At 38.3% G+C, this 17,473-nt stretch overlaps 2 protein-coding genes across 3 annotated transcripts in view; both read right to left on the reverse strand.

Moving 5' to 3' along the window:
• Positions 1-1,161: 1,161 nt before the first annotated feature.
• Positions 1,162-6,553, reverse strand: saraf (store-operated calcium entry-associated regulatory factor). Its single transcript, XM_052127020.1, has 6 exons — positions 6,288-6,553; positions 4,971-5,149; positions 4,316-4,799; positions 3,062-3,224; positions 2,821-2,915; positions 1,162-1,880 (listed from the first exon to the last, which is right to left on the reverse strand). Exons 1-6 carry the CDS (start codon positions 6,355-6,357, stop codon positions 1,855-1,857), a joined length of 1,017 nt encoding a protein of 338 aa, XP_051982980.1. The 5' UTR covers positions 6,358-6,553; the 3' UTR covers positions 1,162-1,854.
• A 1,084-nt stretch (positions 6,554-7,637) lies between these two features.
• Positions 7,638-17,473, reverse strand: part of LOC127643465 (sodium/potassium/calcium exchanger 2-like) — a 31,205-nt gene continuing 21,369 nt past the window's right edge. For both annotated transcript variants that reach the window (XM_052126248.1, XM_052126247.1), the window contains 2 exons: positions 9,452-9,618; positions 7,638-9,334 (listed from right to left, as the gene is read on the reverse strand). In XM_052126248.1, coding sequence (XP_051982208.1) covers positions 9,085-9,334; positions 9,452-9,618 — 417 coding nt within the window. In that variant the 3' untranslated portion in view covers positions 7,638-9,084. The remainder of the gene's footprint in view (positions 9,335-9,451; positions 9,619-17,473) is intronic.

Genomic DNA, 17,473 nt, shown 5'->3' on the forward strand with positions numbered 1-17,473 from the left:
AAAGCAGACTACACAGTTCTTCTATAAAGCATGAATGTAGCTGTGGTAATGTTGACCAGGGTCTTTACTGTCAACCAGACTGTCAGCATTGGGCAGTTGAGGAAAACAGAAATTCCACTAGGAGACCTGAAACACCAATGGAAGAAATCCCTGAGGCCTCTTTCATTTTGCCATACCACCTTATAGAGAGCATTGTTGAAGGACTTGTTTCACAGCTTGAGGCTACATTTGATGTGAACATCCCCGGCATCTACCTGTGTGACAAACTTGTCGACAACGTGGTAAAGGGACTGGAAAAGCTTACAGAAAAGAGAATTATTCATGGCAGGTCTACACAACACTGGTCTACCAATGATACTACTATTTCAAACATTGTTGATGAAGCCCATGACATCCTGGCACAAAAGAGGTATTTGAGGGCGGCATGGTATGAGGATGAGATGGCTGTTGCCTATATGACAGTTATCTTGTCAGCAGTCGTCTTTGACTACACCATGGTGCGTGTGAAGGCACAGAAGAGTGACTGTATGCCATATGGGTCAAGGGCTGAGTCCTGCAGTCTCGTAAACAGTGAGAAAGAACTGATCCAGGCTTGTACTTCAACATCTGACAGTGACGATTCACCTATTGAAATGAGGCCTGGAACTTACCTGGTTGAGCGAGAAGATTCGGATCAGGGAGAGATAGATGAAGATCTCATTGAGGAGAGAAGATCTCGCAGTCCACCTCCCAGAGAAGAAGCACCTAAAGCAAAGAGAGGCCGCTCTTTGCTTTCTCGTATCCGAGCCTCCCTATCCAAAATCTTCAGGAGAAAAAAATAGATGCCAAGTGAATCCATGTCCTTGAGAAAATGATCAGCATAGAAGCGCATGAAGCAGAAAGAGTGCAACCATAAAAAGATGGGAGAGCAATCATAAAAAGCTGCCGTAACCTTAAATTATGGAGTGCAATCTTAAAAAGATTAATAAAAGTTTTTACTGTGCATTAACTGGCATTTTTCCTTGTTGTGTTCATTTTAATTACTATTTTCATACTTTTTTTTTAATCTGTACCCTTAATGTATATTAACACTCTTGTAATAACTCGAAAAACTGTTTATTATTCATAATTCACCTATTTAAATCAGCACCTTTCATTTTTACCATCTTACAACCTAATGAAAAAAATGTATAACCAAAACATCTGCAGAACAGTACTTTAATGTAAAACAGATAAAGCAAGCTGGATAGAGAAAGATTTTTAATATACAAACATCTTGCATCAACTTAACCTTTCCAGATCAACATACAAATTTTAACTTATGTTTCAACTTATCACAGCATGTCTAAGCAATGTCCAGAAATAGCTAATAAATCTTTCACACACAAAGCACTGATAATAAAAACCAAGAATCCAATCATTATATTTTAGCTTTGCACATAGAAGGTAAGGTAAGTGCATTTCCATACATTTTAAAGTATAAAATACATGTAATATATATATATATATATTGATGTAAGTGAATATACAATCAATGTCCCTTTTCAAACTATGAACTAAGATTTTCTTTTGGTTTCACATTGCATGAAATGATTGACAGACATTTCTCATCAGTGCAGAAACAGCTACTTTTTTATTTAATTAATCCATAGTTTTCCTCAGTACGAAAGAAGAAAGGGTATTTTTAAGAGTTTGAGAGAACAGCAAAAAACTCAGAAATCCATATGAATAGCATGCTTGATTTAGTCTAGCAACATCTCAGTAATCAAAGAACCGTAATATCCCATAAAAGGGTTAATTTGGTGTAAATCAGTTTTGACCCATCTGTGAACTTAGGCTTTGAGTGTGGGTGTCCATCTAGGAGCTCGTCTTCAATCATCTTCTTTTAGTTCCCCCAAAACCTGCACCAGAATACACCTTTTATTGATCTCATCTTTTAAACACATACAGTATGTGATTGACATGCAGACTAAACAATAATAGTCTCAGCCTCAGACGGCAAGGTCGTTCAACGACAATCTGATGCATGTACCCAAAACTGAAAAAGGTTTCTCGATCCAAAAAGCACTTATCTGATTTAAAGCAACTCCCTAGAGTAAAAGCATTGAGCTTGACTTTCTTAATCATGTCTGTGTAATAGTCTGTATTTTTCTGTACTGTACGCTTTACGCATCTTTCAGCATTTTGTGCAATTGCTTGCAAAGACTGACGCAACATCATTTTAATAATTTTTCTTTCCAGGCCAGTCTATTATTATGGTATAATACACTCACAGAGTACTTTATTAGGAACACTATGGTACTAATAATGTGCCCAACATGGTCCACCTCAAGGTTTGACATGTTGTGCATTCTGAGTTGCTATTCTGCTCACTACAATTGTACAGAGTGGTTATGTGAGTTACAGTAGCCTTTCTGTCAGCTCAAACCAGTCTGGCTATTCTCCGTTGACCTTGATCATCAACAAGATGTTTCGTCCGCAGAACTGCCACTCACTGGATGTTTTTTGTTTTTGGCACCATTCTGAATAAACAATCAAGACTGCTGTGCTTGAAAATCCCAAGAGATCAGCAGTTACAGAAATACTCAAACCAGCCTGTCTGGCACCAAAAATCATGCCACGGGCAAAATCACTGAGATCACATTTTTTCCCCATTCTGATGGTTGATGTGAACATTAATTGAAGCTCCTGTCCCATATCTGCATTACACTGCTGCCACACAACTGGCTGATTAGATAACAGCATGAATAATATGATGTGAACAGAGACCAGTGGTGCAGGCAGAGGTGTGAGGACACAAACTCTGAAATCAAACTAAGTGTGAAAGTTCCTGTAATTTACCTGAGGCAGTGCGTGTTCCTGAGCTTGTTGGTTGTGATGGTGGAGAAGGTCTGCTGAAGTAAGATGGTCCTGTGGAGCCCATGGGTGGTTGTCGTCTAAGATCAATACAAAAATCAGGTGGAGATGGGCTGCATGATTTGGTTCAATTATTAGCACTGTTCAGTTGTTATTAGATCACCAAAATGTAAACGGGGTAACTAAAGGTGAACATTTTGTGCGAGAATACATAGCTCTCACTTACCTCTGACTCCCAAACAGGTATCCCAGAACTCCACCTGTGCCCATTCCAGTCCAGAATCCACCACCTCCTGTTCCGCTGTTTCCACCAGTGGAACCAGTCCAAGAATTTTGAGGTCTAGTGTATGAGTCAGAAAAACCATAGCCAGGCCTTGAGCTGGACTGGTCTGCAGATTAAACACACATAAGGGAAAGCATTAAATCTTATACACTCCATAGTGATAAATATTATGCAAATATTTTGCATAGTTGGTTACTGTTTTAGTTAACAGGGTTTCATACACTCACCGAACACCTTATTAGGAACACCTACTTATTCTGCCGATAATCTAAACATCCAATGTCGCAGCAGTGCAATGCATAAAATCAAGCAGATACGGGTCAGGAGCTTCAGTTAATGTTCACATCAACCATCAGAATGAGGAAAAATGTGATCCCAGTGTTTTCGACCATGGCATGATAGTTGGTGCCAGACAGGCTGGTTTAAGTATTTCTGTAACTGCTGATCTTCTGGGATTATCACACACAACAGTCTCTAGAATTTACTGGTGCTAAAAACAAAACCAACCAGTGAACGGCAGTTTTGTGGATGGAAACACCTTATTGATGAAAGCGGTCAATGGAGAATGGCCAGACTGGTTCAAACAGACATAAAGGCTATGGTAACTCAGATAACCACTTTGTACAATTTTAGTGAGCAGAATAGCATCTCAGGACATCAAACTTTGAGGCGGATGGGCGACAACAGCAGAAGACGACGTCGGGCACTTTATTAGGACCACTGTGTTCCTAATAAGGTGCTCGGTGAGTGTATATGTATGCTAAAATATTATAGTGCCTAAGAATAGGTTTTGCAGTCTATGATGTCTACGATAATGGAGAAAGGAAACAAACTGGACTACTCACACTGCACTTGATCATAGTTACTGCTTAGAAGTAAATTGAAGTCACTCCAAACTCAGAGCTCTTTAAATAGGTGAAGTGTGTAAGTTTCCCTTTGTTAAAACCATTTCTCCTATCCAATCTTAATATACAGAGACAGCTGAAAGCTATTCATAGCTTGATTTCCTGAAAAGTGTAAATACAGCTACATAGCAAACATACCAACACTGGCTCAACCAATGGCTAGAGTTTGGGCATGACTCTGTTTGTCTGACAAATGATATACAGGGCAGATTTCAGGACCTCTTTGAACCTTCATTATTTTTGCAATTCTGTTTGGTGATGCAAGTGGTGCAGGCATTACATTTTTTAGTACCTGTGTAATCTGGTTTAAATCCAGGGGGTGGTGGTCCCATGCCATGGCTTTTATCCCAGGGCCCACTGAACCCTTGGGAGCGATCATCATTGTGACCTTGGTGGCCATGAGTAGGGCTGCACAGAAACATCTTATACACACCATATGCCAAGAGCAAAAAGAAAGCTACCACCATAAGCCCACCCACTCCATCATTTGATTGGCCGTTCTGGGAGGAATAATGGCTATTAGACTGCTGATAGTGGCCACCGCTCTGCTGCTGTTTATGATTAGAGAAGCCTTGGAAGAAGCTAGATGCAAAGCCTGAAAAGCCAGATGAGCCACGAGTGTGCTGCTGCTTCCCCTCCGCTGTGAGCTCCAGTGTGTATTCCAGACCGCATGAGCCCTTCAGGATATATGCATCATTAGGACTGCTGTAACCCTCACAGGAAACTTCCACGCGGCCAAACCTGTATGCGTTATCCATGTCAGCCTTACACTCCCACTAGAAACAGAGAGAGAGACTATGAATAGTTCACACAAAAAATGAAACTTCTGTTTTCACAATCCGTACAACAATTGTCTGATACACATTTGTTTTTTACACGCTGTCACAACCTTTTTGGATATGAGGCTAGTAATGTAATCAGCAGTGGGTCAGTTTTGTGGCCCTTACCTGAATGTCTATGCCATCTGATCCTTTGTTATAACACTGGACCACCTCTGGGACGAATGATCCACAGCCAGCTGACCCCCCGACACATTGAAGCTGTTGAACCGGACTGGAGCGCCGTGCGGTGGCATAGCGACCTTTGTAGAGGGTGAGCACTTGAACGTCATGCAGTAACACGGCATCTGTTGCAAAATTGGGAGATAAACAATCAAATTGCATTTTCACATAACAATGGGTTTTCTTTGCATTAAAGGAATTTTCTGAGTTCAATAAAAGTTAAGCTCAATCGACAGCATTTGTGCCATAACGTTGATTTTTTTATCTATTTATTAAAAATGTATTTTGACTCGTCTCCATGAAGATAATTTTGGTGCAAATCAAATGAGCACCTGTGACAGTGTTATTTGTAGTTGTAGAGATTAGCCACACATGTGTATCAGTAAATTTGAAGTCACAGAGAAAATTATTTTAAGAGTTGCAAGCTTGTAGATTTCTTTTCTTTCCCACAAACACAACACAACAGTTACACCTTCTAAAATTCTTCACTGCAGGTGCACAAATCCTTTTCTACGAATCACAAATTAAGAAACTCATACGCTCACATTTTTGCTACAGTTGTTGCAGTAAATATGGTGCAAAACACACAACTTTACAGGTCAAATAATACTGAGTTTAACCTGTAATATTCCTTTAAGCTCTTTAACAAGAACAAATAACGGTTTTAGTATTTAGATAATTATAGTGCTCGATGGGCCTTAAGACCCATCTTTTTAGGCAGCCTTTTATGTGATTGCTTCTATGCTTGTATTAAGTCTGTTCAGGCTTTTATAATGATTAATTGTTGTTTAATGTTTTAAGGTGTCCTTGAGTGTCATGTAAGGCACCTATAAATAAAATTTATAATAATAATAATAATTTTATACTTGTGAATGTAAAAATTACATAAATACATGACAATTTATATAACAACACAATAATAAGTGAGAAAATATACATATACATATATATATATATATATATATATATATATATATATATATATATATATATATATATATATGTTCTCACTTATTATTATGTTGTTATATAAACATTATTACACGTTTAGATCATCATACTGGCCATTGCTCATATATAAATACTACTGAGAACAAAACTAAACGAGTTTTACAACACTCACAAAAACTGTTTCTAAACTGACTTGTCAAACTCTTCCGACACCTCTAGTTCTAACTTAGAAATCCCAAGTTACACATCTATCTTTACTGAGATCCCTTGTACTGTTTATTTAGATCTAAGGTTCGAATAAAAGATGATTACCATTCGTCCAGCAGATGATGTGAGGCACAACAAGCAAGATGTGTAGCAATACAACTCCAGCGCTCTTCATTTCTCCAAATATGATGTCTTGAACCTCTCTTTATCCTTGAGTTAGATGGTCTGACGTTCGTCACTGTAATCCTCTACATGTACGTGGCTTTAAACAATAAGTGAAGGTAAAGATGATGTAAACAAAGTGAAATTGACAACCCTGACAACTCTTCCTTATTCAACGCAACATCATTCTTCACACACTTCCGCTTCCGTGTTTCTGGTGACGCAGATACGTTTCTGCTATTCGCCATCTACTGACATTTCATTATCGTTCTCCAATGTTTGCTTGTTTGTTTTTGAGAGGTTCTGAGAATATTTTCTTTATTAATAACAATAAGTGAAGGTAAAGATGATGTAAATAAAAGTGAAATTGACAACCCTGACAACCCTTCCTTACTTAACGCAACATCATTCTTCACACACTTCCGCTTTCAACAGACCCCATGTGTACCAAAATTACACATTAACGTAACAGCAAATTGTATAGTATAAAACCAAAATAAACATCAATTGGTCTGTTGCGACTGGACATTATCTTCCTTTTTGACTGTGTTCTGTTTGACAGTAGCAAGACAGTACTGAAGCATTGTTATTAATAAAGAAACTATTCTCAGAACCTTCTCTCAAAAACAAGCAAGCAAACATTGCAGAACGATAATGAAATGTTTTTCAAGGTTCCTGTCAGTAGATGGAGAAAAGAAGAAACGTATCTTCATGACCAGAAACGTGGAAGTGTGTGAAGAATGATGTTGCGTTGAGTAAGGAAGAGTTGTCAGGGTTGTCCATTTCACTTTGTTTACATCATCTTTACCTTCACTTATTGTTTAAAGCCACGTACATGTAGAGGATTACAGTGACGAACGTCAGAACATCTAATTCAAGGATAAAAAAGAGAAGTACAAGTAAATACAATACTGTCTAGTACAGTTGGACATCAGAGACATTATAGTGACAAAATAATTGATACAATTTGTCATTGTTAATGTTAGTTCATAGTGCATTACCTTATGTTAACATTTACAAATTCTGATTTTAAAATATATTAATATATGTTGAAATTAACATTAACCTATATTAAAAATGCTGTAAAAGTATTGTTCATTGTTAATGTTTTTAACCAATGTTAACAAATGGAACATTATTGTAAAGTGTTACCAAAATATAAGACAAGTGATGTTTTAAATATTACTTGAGAGCAGAGTATTTTTACTGGACATCATTTCCAATCAAGCTGTAATTTTGCCACATTATGCAAAAAGTGTAAACAAATTCCAATGTAATTTCCATCCCTGTCATTTCCACCATGGCATTTTATTAAACACAATACAGAATTTAAGACGTGGTGAAAATTACACTGTAGTGGAAATTTTCATGACTTTCAGAAAACAAAATGACATAAATCTCCTGTGATAAGTGTACACACACTGTTGGACATTGTTATTTGACAAATTAAAACACTTATTGAGAGTTTGTAAACATGTTATAATAAGACTTTCTAGAAGTCCACATTGCTAAAAGTGCCTGACGTTGAAGAAACACCAACATACAAATATACCTACTTGATTTTTTTAAAGTAATACTCTTTGTGTGTGTGTTTAGAAATCATTTTATTATATACAGAATTTATAAATGGATCGACACATATAGTTTGTATTTTTAGCTAAGAATAACGGTCAACTGCAAAGCGTGCTGCATTTATTTTGCGAGCACCCTTAGAGTACCAAAATCAGACAGAAATAAGAGATACAGGCAGGTATGAATGACTGTTAACAGATTCTGAAAAGTGCACTGTACAGATCTATTCACATTTACACCAACTGGCAGCTCCAATAACAGTACAGTGAGTAAAAGTTTATTAATATTGCTCAAGACATGTCTTACAGAATAAGAAATTAGGGCTCTGCTTGTATAGTAAATTAATGAGAGAAGAGTATGTCAATTACTAATCATTCATTGAAATTGACTAATAAATCAGATCAAATTAAACATCAGTCCCAAAGAATAAACATAAAATATTGCATTAACAAATAACATTTAACATGATCGATTATATTCAATAGTACAATGAGTGCTCCAAATCTGTGAGTTGGATAGTGATTATTTGTAGGCCTAGATTCTGGAGACTATGTCTACAAGCCTATTCAATAAATTATTTGAAATACTTAGAAAGAAAATGCTCAAGTAACAATCAGAAAGGACCAATGTTCAGACAAAGCAAATATGGAGCTTTGTTGCTTTCTTCGTCAGTAATTGTGCAACACAAGGCTTTTGATATCATGAGCTATAAAGCACAGTACCATGATCCAGTATTGTACCATTATTTTATTGTTGTCCTCATTGGTATTTATTTATTTTATTACATATTTGCACCATAGGTCCTCCCCTGAGTCTATAGACATTCTCTATAGATGTCCGTCTTCTTCTTGGATGTAGTGTCTCCTTGGACTTAAAGTCCCTTTGTTCAAATCCAGCCTCTGCATGCAGCATATTAACAAATGGCTAAATCTACAGTTCATCAGACTTCAATCTCAAGTCTCTATGTACTGCTTTTGAAAGTGCATGCAGAAAATTGCGCTACTTTCCCATAACAAGCTACAGAAACCCCTCTACTCAGACTTTAGTGGATATGTAACACACTGCCACATCCAAGCTTCTGTGTTAAAGTTAAGATGCCCTGAGCTTCAAGTGAGAAGGAACATACTGTGACATCGAGATAAGGACAAGGACATGCAAGATAAAGGAATTAGATTGAGACTGGGCAGATGATGAACTTGTCCTCCAGCATCACACTGACTACCAGGAAGACAAAGTACAGCAAGAACATGAGCAAACCCAGGAACTTGCTCATTCTCCATTTGCACACAGCGATGGAGATAATAACGAAGAGGAGCATGAGGAAGAGCAGTACAATGGCGCAGAACAGACCATTGCTGCTCACGGTCACTGAACTCATGTCGTTGAACAATGAAAACATTAACCATGGAAACGGCAGGCTGGGGATGGTAAACAAACACAACAAGATTCAGCATTCAATTGATGCTTTAGGTAGTCAATTACTATAAATTGAAATGATGATGAATATTATTGTAGCAAAGATGAGGATATCTTACCCCACAGTTATGTCAAAAATGTTGGAGCCAACTGAGCTGGACACTGCCATGTCTCCCAGACCCTTCCGTGCAACAATAACACTGGTGATAAGATCTGGAATGGAAGTACCAGCTGCTAGAATGGTCAGACCCATGATCTCCTCTGTGATTCCAATAGTTTCACCAACCTGCGGGGGAAATATGCATTGCGATTTTTTTAGTAACACATACAGATGCAAACATATGATCACCATCTAATTGTTAATGCACACACCAGTATATCACAAGCTTGGAATCCAATGGCATCATCCAAGTGAGCTCATCATCAATTAAAAAAATTAAAATGGACTAGTTCCCCCAATACTTGTTTAGGCTATGTATTTTTGAGAGTTTTTAGAGTATCAGGTAATTAAATTAGCAACAAGTGCTAATGCTAGACTCAATTGAGTGTGTCAGGTTTCTTGCACTTTGTGAGATGAGCGCTATTTGTGTGGCGCACTTGAGTGACCATTAACAATGTCACGGCATATGTTAAGCATTTTAAATCAATCAAGTTTCATTGCCTTAAACGGTAGCTGTCTGTGTAGACAGTAGACGGTGAGACAGCTAGTTTTTGTAACATAGCCATTATCTTTATTCTCTTTACTTCCTTAAAATAGCACAGCAGTCTGGTTCAGGAAGTACAAATACTATTTATTTTCTCCATAAAATAATTGATTTTTAAAGGTAATTTGTAATACTTTACGACAGACCAACTGTGAGCTCTGAGGTTGTTAATCTATGGCACTGTACCATAGCCATCAGCCCACATTATTTTAAAATAAGAACTACACCACCTGTGAAACCTGATGAGAAAGATCCACCAATCAGAGAGTCGCTGTAAACAAACTATGGCAAAAAAAACCAACAAACACTGCAGCGACCTCCCATTCACATGACGCACTGTAAATGACGCAATAGAGTCAGTATCACTACACTCTCAAACTGCTTATATATTTGTAAATATCAAACATAAAATATGTCATTCCTATACTTAACCTTGTCCGACCCCACGTTCTCATGTGTGGACATTGTATTTTGGCTGTGCTATACGCAATGCATAATATAAATTAATTTACACTGACTGAATATAGTTCACAAGACTCTAGACCAGGGGTTCTCAACCTTTTGCAAGCTGGGCCCCCCAAAGCTGGTTCATTGCAGTTGGGGCCCCAGTGCCCCCCGCCCCGCCCCATGCTTTATTGTTGTTATTATTATTATTATTGTTATTATTATTATAATTGGCAGTAGCACCAGACTTCTAATGTGAGCTTGCAGGCATTATTATTATTATTATGAGTAGTAGTAAGCCTATCATCATTACTAGGCTATTGCTATATAATTATATGAGGTTACATGCTTTATTGTTGTTATTTTTATTATTATTATTATTATTATTATTATTATCATAATCAGTAGGCCTATTATCATTACTAGGCTATTGCTATAATTGGGAATTGGCACCAGACCTCTGATATTAATTTATGCTTTATTATTGTTATTATTACTAGGCCTAATAGTATAGGCATCATCTGCATTTTTTACAGAAGCTTGCTGGTAGGTGATGTTAATGTGAGACCTGAGCCTGTTTTGCCTTGCAAAGATCCTCAATTCTTGGCTCAATGTTTGATAAACATAGCCTCAAATCATCCTCGATTTGTGCACGATTGCGGTATTTCGTTTTGAGTGCAGTCATTTTTGAGAATCCTGCCTCACACAAATATGTTGACGCGAAAGGAAGGAAAATCTTCAAGGCGATGTCACAGAGTTCAGGGTATTCCTGCATCAATGCTGCCCAGAATGATGAAAGAGGGCAGGAGCTAAAGAGTTCCTTCAGTCTACTGTCACTCTTCAGCTCAATAAGCTGTTCCTGCATATCAATTGATAGCTCGTTTGCTGTGCACACAAACGGATCTCGAACCCACGCAAAAGAGCGATAATCATCTTTAAAGTACGTCGCAAATTGTTTTCTCATTGCTGACAGGTGCTCAGACGCTGATTGAAATAGGGAGGAGAAATCGTGTGACGTGCCTGCATCAGTGATAAAGTCTGCAAGGCTGGGGAACATGTCGCAGTTCCCTCGACTGATGCGGCCATGCCAGAGGTCTAGTTTTTGTGTGAAGGCGTGCACTTTGTCTGCAAGGAGCAAAATGAGTTTTGCGGCCTTGCAAAGACAGGTTGAGGCCATTCAAGCAGTCAAATATATCGACCAAATAGGACAGAGACGCAAGCCACATAGTGTCATCCAGATGCTTTGCCAGATCTGATTTGATTTCTGTCAAAAACTACTTCACCTCCTCTCGCAGCTCATACAACCGCTGTAACACCCGCCCCCTGGAGAGCCAGCGAACTTCAGTGTGCAGAAGCAGCTGTTCGTGCCCTGACCCCATCTCCTGGCAGAGGACCCCAAACAAGCGAGAGTTTAGCGGCCGTGATTTGATGAGATTTATTATTTTCACGGATTGGTTCAGCACGGAGTCAAAGAGAACCGGCATTTTTTTAGCAGCTTGTGCTTCGCGATGGACCATGCAATGTGTCCATTTCACAAGTGGAGCTACTTGCTGAACGCGAGCAGCTAGGCCGCGCTCACGCCCCGTCATTGCCTGCGCACCATCCGTGCATAGGCCAACGCATCGGTCCCAAGCCAAACCATTTTCATGGATAAAAATATCAAGGACATTGAAAATGGCTTCTCCTGCAGTGTGCAACTGAAGAGGCCGGCAAAACAGGACATCCTCCTCAATCGCCTTGTCCCGCAGATACCTGACATAGGTGAGGAGCTGTGCCTGCCCAGCAATATCAGTGGATTCGTCCAGCTGCAGCACGTAGTAAGGACTCTTTTTACTGAACTCTATCAGTTGCTCTCTGATATCATTGGACATGTCTACAATTCTCCTAGCGACTGTGTCATTGGACAGTGGTACTGCACCGAGTTTGGCTGCTGCACTATCGCCTATCATTATTCTGCACATGTCTTGCGCTGCCGGCAAAATGAGAGTCTCGGCGATTGTATGCGGTTTACCCAGTTTACCGATCCTTTTGGCCACTACATACGATGCCTCCAAACACTGTTTAGACACAGTGCTGTGCACTGAAATGGTTGCCTGTTGCTGATGGAGGCCATCAAGCTTTCTTTTAAAATATTCAGCTGGTTTATTTTTAATGCCAGCATGCTTTGTTTCGAGGTGCCTTTTTAATTTGCAGGGCTTCATACTGTCGTTTGCCAGCACCTCGGCACACACGACACACTGAGGTCTCAGATCAGCCGTGACTGTAAACCCAAATTGCAGGTACGCTTCATCGTACCTTCGAAGCTTTTTTACAGCTGGTGGTGCGTCGGTTGGCTTGTTGGTCCTCACAAGAAATTTCTCCATTTTGATGTGTTTTCAATAAAGTTTAGGCAATATGTAACTGTGTGTGTGGTGTATGTTGAGAGACGTATCAGGGGCTAATCAGTCGGGACTTAGGCACAATCTTTAATTAAACGAACAAAATAATTATTTTGCAGACAATTCAGATTTTATTTTAATACTTAACGATTGTAGTCCTCGTCAGTGTGTGTGTGTCTTAGTCGTGTGGGTAGTTTTAGCTAAGTGTAGCTACTGCCTAGCAGTTAAAAAAAAAATACTGGCTAGGGCTGAGATTTGATCTAATCTTAAAAAAGAATGTTTGTGGGTTTAGTCTTTAAAAAGACTGTTGGGGTTTTGTAGTAAAGGCCTATGTAAATCGAGATTGATAAGACTAGCGAGAGCTGGCACAAGCGAACTTGGCAAGAGACTAGACTAGAGTGAATGGAAAGCTATGTCGTGAGTCAATTTAAATGCAGTGATTTATTTTTGTGTGAGAGTGAGTGAACATTTACATTTATACCCCGCTCTGTAAGCCAGGGCGGGAACGGCGGCAGCCATGCGCATGCGCGATTCATTTGCAGCCTGGACGCGGAGGGGTGTGTGTCTCCTCTCTGCTCTGACTGCTGCGCGAGGCTACTGAGAGACTGACCGCCTGTGAGTGCTTTTGGACGGGAGAGGGGCTCACGGCAGCACCCGCTGTTCGTTGAGCACAGTAGGCCTAACTGCAGAGTGATTCGTGCTTTCGAGTCTCCAAACACCACAAAAGTCTCCAAAAACACCAGTAAAAGTCGCTGGATATGTCGCTTTTGACAAAAAAAAAAGCCGCCAGGAGGATGATTTGTTTGTGTTATAATCAGTGCTTGAAGTGGGGGGACATTTTTACAGTGAAAAACAAAACTTGGAGATATTGCTGTTACAACAATGTATTGTTATTTATTTAGCATAGTGCATCTCACAGCAATACTCAGTCGTGTTTTGAATGATTCAGTGTTGTGAACGAATCAGTTGAGTCAAAGATTCAATGACCCATTCACAAACATCTGTGGCCCTGTCCCAAATGGCACACTCCGGACTTGTGGACTTCCTCAGATTCCACACTTCGGTGACGTCATGTAGTGCAGACTTATAGGGCCCCTCGCGCAAATCCACAAGGGCGCATTGAGAAGTATTTTTGGGACAGACTCGATCGTGAAGCGTGGTTATTGTTGGACAGGAGCTGCAGGTTCGGTTCGGGGAAATATGCTGCCTATTGTTGTTGTTTTTATTTACTATTGTGTTTGCGAGATGGCTTGCCATGCAGAGAAATCACATTTATACGCTCCGACGTCGTAGAAGACAAGATTATTTTTCATGCATACAAATGCTGATGTTATGCACGGAGGAAAGGGTAAGCAAGTAAATGTTATTGACTTTGTAGATAAACATATAACTTGTCAAAAGTCGTTAATGCATTAAGTCATTATTATTTGATTTACTGTTTAATTTTCTTTTTTCTTTATATACATATATATATATGTATTTTATATTTTTTATGTGTACCTTGTTTTGTTTATGTCGTTTTTAATTTACAGATTTAAATATCCATACTTCACTTACATATGACTCAGTAAAGCCCTGCCATTCGGTTCTATATAATGAATCATTATGCGATCAGCCTATTATTCAGCGCTATTACTATGTTTGAGACATCAACCACTGGTCGATGACCATAATGTTTGTATAAACTGTAGGTAACAACTGGTAAAATGTACACAGTCATAAAAACCATAATGATACTTACACTTAAATATTTTCTTCTCAGCCATGTTATCAATTGTCTGTGTCCGTGAGCGAAAGCGCTCTTCACACCAGTTGTCTGATTGGCCTTTCGCAAGGACTCCTGGGTACTTGAAGTGCGTGAAGCCTGGATCTATGCGGGCTTCGCGGAAGACCGCTTCAAGGGTACAAAGGGGGCGCTGCTGAGCACACTTCAGAGCGTTAAAATGCTAAATGGGACGGCCTACGGACTCGTAGACTCAGCGAGCACGCGCAATTTAAGTCCACGAGACCGAAAGTCCGCATGAAGTGAGACATTTGGGACAGGGCATGTCTCATTCTTGATGAATCGGCCGTTTGAACGAATCGTTTGAATGAACGACTCAATGACTCGCTTAATGAAACCGCTTATGCTTATCACCTGCATTTGCGCTCACTATCGACAAACCAATCAAATTTGTTCAAAACTTTTTTTTTTAAATCAGTCCAAACACATTTTAATTTTTATTCAGGAGTTATGTATATACAAAACTATAACTTTTTATAACAGTAGTTTAGTGATAAAAAAAATGTGCCCCAAAATTTTATTTATCCAGTTTTTTTTCCCTTCCATCGTAGCCTACTCGCGCCCCACCGGTTGAGAACCACTGCTCTAGACTGTCATTTAAGGGTTAAACATCTGCCACACTGTGTCACGTGTGTCACAAGTTGCTTTCAGGAGCTGTAAATGGAGTTAGGGTGAAATAAGGTGCATTTCGAACTTTTCTGAGACCAGTGCAGAAAGACAGCACACTGAAGGTCAAGACATTCACTTAATAGGGAGTTCATGAGTTCACATGTTCATGTAATCTTTGAATGGAAGAGAAGGTAAACATATTATATATAAACATATATAAAACATATATATCAACTTTGAATCAGAATGAATTATGCTAATTTCATATGTAATGTCTGTAACGTCTCAAAAACATGAATAACTAACATTCCTGGAAACATAAAAAACAATAATAATATAAAAAAAGTCGGACTTTTTATAGCTTGGAATTATTTAATCCTTGTGCGACCTTCAGGACATTTTTTTCCTTTTGTTTTTTCAAACGTGTTAAACGTGTTACATTTTGCCAAAGGTGTGTATTTTTGGGGGAATTTTGATATTTCAACCTCAGTTCCTATAATACACTGTGTATTATACACTGTGTACACAAACTATTCACACTCAGGACCTTCAGAACAAATATGTGCCCCCACTGAAACCCATTAAAACAGCAATATTTGATCCCAGTGCCATTAAAGCATAAAATCATGAATTCTATTATATTATGCTTTTATTTTGGAGCCCTGGTTTCAAAATTTTAATTTGTAATATTTTCCACCAGATGGCACCATTTTTCTCATGTTTAGCCTATGGAGCATATACATGCTTTTTTCCTATTTTCTGTATTATAGAGCATTGCAGGCTAATTGAATAAATGATGCAGCTAACATTGTGTGGGTGTGTTGGTATGGATGTCAGAGTGTGTTTTGTATGTGTGTATTGATACATTTGTGTATGTATGTGTGTGTGTGTTTAAAAAAACAACAGTAAACATTTATGTAATCAAACTGGCATTTAAAAGGTTAAAATCATGAAAATGAATTAATATTTGGTAATTATGATCAGGACTGATGTTGGTTAAAATCTAAGTCAGTGAAAGTGGTAAAATAATATTAATATATAATATGTTTATGACAGTTATTTGACACAGACATGTTTGTCCTCTAATTGTGAATGTGAGTTTTTTTTTTCTTTTAATCTGACACTGCACAAAAAATAATAATGCATCAAAATCAATGTTGTTGCTAATCATTGACATATCCCAGACTGTGTTTAGGCTGTCCCCTTAGCATTTAGTATATGGAAAATAATTAATTTGTGGAGTTTTTTCATACAAAAACAACAGTGGCATTATATAAACAAAAACTGGCATTTAAAGGGTTAATATCTCTAAAATGTATGAATATTTGGTAGTTTTGTTCAGTACTGATGTTGGTTAAAAAAATTAACTCATTGAAAGTGGAACATAATATTAATATATAATATTATTATGGCAATTTTTTGACGTGGACATTTTTGTCCTCTAACGACATCTGAAAATTGGTGCACAAGGGTTAAAAAATAAAAACATAGTTTCGATGTCCACATATGTGGACATCAATTTTTAGGAATGTTTGTTTTTGTATATTTATTAGGTGCTACTAGTTACAAATCAAATAGGGAATGAAAATGCATACAGCAGTCACGCTCGGGTCTCAGGAGGTTTTCATATGATTATGTTATTCGTAATGCTTTATGGGATTGTAGTTCATTCCTGCATTAAATACGCTAAATACACAATCTTGTACCTTTCTTCTGTCTTTTTGTCCGATCTTCAAATAAATTGTTTTTGCCATAAAGTAAAAGTTTGTAATGTTGTGATTCACCTTGGAGCCAGTTGGTTTGGTTCTTGGCTTGGAAAGCTTTTATGAAAAATTTTATGAAACCCCAATGGAAAAATGAACAGAAATACATCTGGAACAAAACAGCTGTCTGGCACTATATCAGTCATTGCACTCTCACCACAGTGTCATTTCTCCTTGTACCTTATTGTTTATATAATTTATTAACAGTTAATATTAGGATACAACTAGAACTGATTCACTAAAATCTGTTCTCCAGTAAAAAAAAAAATGTGTATGGTTGATTATAGACTTTCTGTGGAAAACGTTGACTGTTTGACTGCAATGCTACTTAGGTATACTAAAGGGACTTTCTAGAGGGAGCTGATGCAGCACTAGAGAACCATTTGCTCTCAGAGAAATGACAAGAATAGCTAATTGGCTTTGGGGTTTGCTGGTTTTATTGTGCTGCTCTGAGTTACAG

The sequence above is a fragment of the Xyrauchen texanus genome, chromosome 5 (genome assembly GCF_025860055.1).
Source record: "Xyrauchen texanus isolate HMW12.3.18 chromosome 5, RBS_HiC_50CHRs, whole genome shotgun sequence".
Classification (NCBI taxonomy): Eukaryota; Metazoa; Chordata; class Actinopteri; order Cypriniformes; family Catostomidae; genus Xyrauchen; species Xyrauchen texanus.

Bases quoted from the DNA above. Each gene is read 5' to 3' on its own strand.
- saraf (XM_052127020.1), bottom strand. From the start codon at position 6,357: ATGAAGAGCGCTGGAGTTGTATTGCTACACATCTTGCTTGTTGTGCCT. The intron at 3,225-4,315 runs GTACTAAAAAAT...TTTAATCTGCAG, and splicing joins ATTTAAACCAGATTACACAG to ACCAGTCCAGCTCAAGGCCT. The intron at 1,881-2,820 runs GTAAATTACAGG...ATTCTGGTGCAG, and splicing joins AGGAACACGCACTGCCTCAG to GTTTTGGGGGAACTAAAAGA.